The sequence below is a fragment of the Capsicum annuum genome, chromosome 1 (assembly GCF_002878395.1).
Source record: "Capsicum annuum cultivar UCD-10X-F1 chromosome 1, UCD10Xv1.1, whole genome shotgun sequence".
NCBI lineage: Eukaryota > Viridiplantae > Streptophyta > Magnoliopsida > Solanales > Solanaceae > Capsicum > Capsicum annuum.
This window is the reverse complement of record NC_061111.1, coordinates 3,368,559-3,373,423: the sequence shown is the minus strand read 5'-3', so window position 1 is coordinate 3,373,423 and position 4,865 is coordinate 3,368,559. Positions and strand designations below refer to the sequence as shown.

Genomic DNA, 4,865 nt, shown 5'->3' with positions numbered 1-4,865 from the left:
ACAAGTGCTTCGACAAAATTAGGTGTTGGTAACAACGTGCGTCAATGAGAATTGGAGACAAGTGCTTTAATAAAATGGGGTGTTGGTAACAAAGTGCGTCAATGAGTATTGGAGACAAGTGCTTTCATAAAATGGGGTGTTGGTGACAAAGTGTGTCAATGTGAGTTGGAGACAAGTGCTTCAACAAAATTGGGTGTTGGTGACAAAGTGCGTCAACGAGAGTCGGAGACAAGTGCTTCAACAAAATTGACTGTTGGTGACTAAGTGCGTCAACGAGAGTTGGAGACAAGTGCTTCAACAAAATTGAGTGTTTGTGACAAACCTCACCTCTATCTACCCGCATCTTCATGGGATAGATACGTTGTTTTCGGTAGACCACCTACTCAAGAAAAATCGTTTTTGAAAAATAGTTTGAAAGAAATGTAAAGAGTAAAAGATATGAACAACATATTTGATGAAAGATAAACCAAATTGCCTCGTGCAACATTATTTCATTTTAACCCATAGCACATGTGTGCTGCTTAGATCAAAACTGATCTTAGGCTAATCTTATACATTGCTGCTAAGCATAAAACAACATTAAAGAAGAGTTTGAATCCTTGTATGTAAATTGTTTAAACTATGATAAAGCACTATTTGCCAATATTCAAAAAATAATTTTACATAACAAGATATCACATAAAGTCTACTAAAAAGTAATTGCCCTTGCCCCCATCATCTCACTTGATGTTCAACATCAAATAACCACTAGTACTAACCAAATTCTGTGTCAAAATTGCCAAGCTCATGTTGTATTACACCAGATCACCAGATGCCTTATTGTGGAAGCATATCAGTGAAGACCTGGAGTTTGGTACATGGACTGCACTGTCACCAAGACCGCCGCCGATGCAACCAAAGCCTTTCTCATCATCGTCGCTGTCGAGGTCTTTTGGAGTGACCCGGTTTTGATACCTCCGACGCTTGACAAGGAACACGTTGAAGTAATAACTAGCCAACATGTTCCAAGTCTTGGACGGGAACAGCTTCTTGTAGTTCTTCCACAAGTTCTTTCTCGAGGTAGAACTTATGGAATCTTTGAACCTTTGTTCCTCGGCAGCTGTCCATGACAGCGATACTTCCTCCCCCATGCGGTGGAACCTCCAGTGAAAGAACAATGGACCAAGGTCGAACTTCAAGTTAGTCCTCTTCTCAGCAATGTGAAACCTGATGCACTCAACAGATCCCGGAAATATACAGTCACATGCACTTGGTCTTCCCTTTCCAATAGGAGGATCAGAAACAACCAATGCTGCTGTTTTTTCCACTTCTGGAGGCCACATTCGTGTGCCTAGCCATTTGGAATCACTCTCGGTAACCACTCCAGTCCATTCAGGGACCTCCGCTTGATAGAGCGGACCCACAAGAGGTTCAACGTGTGTCGGCTGATCAACGCGATCTTCATTCATTTGTGTTACTGATACCTCGACAACATCAGCACCTTTAACATTCTTTTGTTTTACTGATACCTCGACAACATCAGCACCTCTAACATTCTTTTGTGTTACTGGCACCTCAACAAGATCAGTATCACCTTTAATATCTGGCACAGCAACAACTTCTCTCTTCTTATGAGTTACACCTTTCTTTTGCGAGATCGGACCTGAGGTGTAACCTTGGCAGAGAATATGTCTTTTTGGAATGGGGATCCTTGTGCTGAATCTTACTTTTTCTGCGGGTTGACTGTTGATTTTTTCTTCGTTGTACATGAACGGATTCATCTTCTTCTTCTTCTTCTTCGTCTGTTGGTTTATATCATGAAAAAATGGACAACAAATTGTTCTCAATAAATTGATACTTGAGAAGTCGTACAACGACACATCATTCAAGATCAAATTTCTAACTAGCAGGAAGACATATGTGAGAAAACAAATCACACAATTTGATTCACATGTATATTTAGGTGGCGAATGTATCAGCAGAAGCCGAAGTTTAAGTTTGCAATACCACTATTGCGATACCACTATTGCAAACTTAAAACTTCCACCTAAATATATATGTCATCCTTTTAATACAGTACTTTTTCTTTGGCCAAAGGAGATCCTTATACAGTAAGTTTTAGAAGAAAGATTTACAAGCATAACCGTCTCAATATGGCAATGATATGTGACTATTATTGAGAAAATGGACTTTAGGATGGGGGATGTGATTCTCATTTAGTTACTTCTGAGAAAATAATACAAGGAAATTGTATTTAAAGGTCCCCCGGCATGTAAGAAGCAATTACCCAGTGCTACAAGAAATCATTCAGATAAAGCGACGACGAAAAAGAAATAGCTGCCAACTACTCCAACTATATTGAATAAGGATGAACCAGATAAATACCTGAGGGTTAGATTCTTTCTCCAGTATTTTTTTCCTAATCAGCAACACCTTGGACCAGTACTCAGCGCTTGTATGACCTTTGCACTTCGAAGAGTTTGGAATGTCTCCAATTTCAGGAACCTTACAATGTCTTGCAACGTAGCTAATCCAGTCCAACACTCCAGACACGCACGAAGCCTCTCTTTTTCTCTTGCGAGAAACAACTACGTCCTGCATCACCTTGTCGGTAGATGCTGAATAAATTTTACCATTCTGGGTAACAAATTTTTCGTCATTTTCATCGTCATGCTGCCTTTTTGATTCGGTAGGATAAAGGACTTCCTCAACAACCCCCTCGGTAGATACCACAAAGACGGTTCCCTCGTCAGTCTTGGAAACAGGTGTTTCGACACCATTGCAAAGGTTGGGAATCCTGTGTTCACCATCATTAATTTCATTAACACTTTCAGCTGTAAACATTTCAAAATCAACCTGACTATTGACCTTACAAATAAGCTCTTCCTTGCAACCATTTATCGAAGGATAATTAGTTTCTTTCTTTTCCTGACCACTATGGGGCAACGAACTCCTAAACATCGTCTCCAACTTCTTCGACAACAAATCAAGTTGCCGAACAACAACACCCTCTCCTCCCCCCACGTTTCCATCGTTAACTAATTCCCTTAGCCAATGATCAAATTCAGTTAAATACTTAACATAAATCAACTTCACACTGCCAACAGCCCCAATGTCCAACCCACAAAAATCTGCTACATAATCCCACAACCTCTTGCTCGAAACCGAGTCATAACCACCTATTTTCCTCACAATCCAGTAAAGTTTAAACAACTCTAGAGGTTGCCCATTACAAGTCAAAACTGGAAAAGGCCTAACCCATTTTTTCTCACTTCCCTCACTTAGATAAACACCAAGAACTTGATCAAACAAGTTCTTTAAACTCTCAACACCAATTAACCTTGACCATCCTTCCATTAACTCAAAAAAATTGTACCTTTCAGAGGTTTTTAGCACAACCAATACTAATTATTCAAGAAATGACTAAAACACTAAACCCAAAAAAACAAAAAAAAACTACATATCAGCTCACCATTAACACAAAAAGATTAAACTTTTTTCTGGGATTTCTAAACTCAACATACATTAATCAAAAAATGACTAAATTCAATACACACACACCAAAAAAAAAAAAACAAAAAAAAAAAACAAGAAAACATAAACTAACTAAATTTTGATTAAAAACTGAAAAAGGGGTTCTTTTTATTGTAATAAAGAGTGATACAATCTATCAACGCACAACTAACACAAAAAGAGTACACCTTTTTTCTGGGGTTTTCAAGTACAATATACATTAATCAAGAAAATGACTAAAAAACAAAAAAATCAAGAAAAAATAAATTAAACAAATTTTGATAAAAAAATTTAAAAGGGGTTCTTTTTATTAAAATCATATACCTCTACAATTGTTGTTTTATAAAATTCCATGAAGCCCACCACCACCTATCAATTCACTCTTTTTTTGTTTCTACCTTTTCTTGAATAGTCAGCAATGGAGGAAAAAAGAATTCAAGAACAAAATCACCTGGTTTTTTGACAGCTCAAAGAAATGGAGTTGACAGGTGTAATTTTGATGTTTAAGGTTTTTGTCAATTAGAACAAAAAACATTCATGGAGAAAACAAAATTAAAATTAATGTTGGGGGAAAGTAGTATAATAAGGAAGTAGTAGTGATATAATCTGAATATCAAGAACCCTAATATTTATTTAATATTATAGAAAATTGTAGAAGAATATATATGTATATAATATAAAGCTTTAAAAAAAAATATTGAGAATGATGGAAAAATAAAAATTGTTTGGTCCATCCTCTTATGTCTTAACGACATGGCTCGAGTGCATGCAATGCGTGATTTGAATTAGTCGAGATCCTAATGGGGTTTTGAATATCGAGTAGGAAATGGAAAAAAAAACACATCATAAGATTTGATTAATTGATTTGGAAAAAAATGTGCTTTATGTGGTTGTTTGATTATCGAGATTAAGATATTGATTGCGCTATAAAGCTAGAGATTATATTTATATCATATTTAGTTATAAGTATTAGCTAATTAATATCGATAAAATCTTAGATCTTGTTGATGTTTACTATTGTGTTAGGGTTTGGGGAAGGGGTGGGTTTCGATCCCTTAAGCGGGGGATAAGTATTAGCTAGTTAATATTTATAAAATCTTAGGTCTGTTGATATTTACTATTGTATTTTTTAGAGTTTGGGGGAGGGGTCGGTTTCGATCCCTTAAGTGGGGGATAAGTATTAGCTAATTAATATTGATAAAATCTTAGATGTGTTGATACTTACTATTGTGTTTTTTAGGATTTGGGGAGGGGTGGGTTTCGATCCCTTGCAACAACTCCACAAAGGGGATAGAGGTGGGGGACAAATCCAACTAAAAAAACTCGCTTATGAATAATCAGGCTCGAACTGATGACTTCAATCATGTCAAGGT

General features: G+C 36.7%; 1 protein-coding gene across 1 annotated transcript; it reads right to left on the bottom strand.

Annotated features, from left to right (window-relative positions):
• Positions 1 to 450: 450 nt before the first annotated feature.
• On the bottom strand, positions 451 to 4,201 carry LOC107864755 (AT-rich interactive domain-containing protein 2). The gene is made up of 2 exons (XM_016711187.2): positions 2,365 to 4,201; positions 451 to 1,781 (listed from the first exon to the last, which is right to left on the bottom strand). Exons 1-2 carry the CDS (start codon positions 3,334 to 3,336, stop codon positions 795 to 797), a joined length of 1,959 nt encoding a protein of 652 aa, XP_016566673.1. The 5' UTR covers positions 3,337 to 4,201; the 3' UTR covers positions 451 to 794.
• Positions 4,202 to 4,865: the final 664 nt, after the last annotated feature.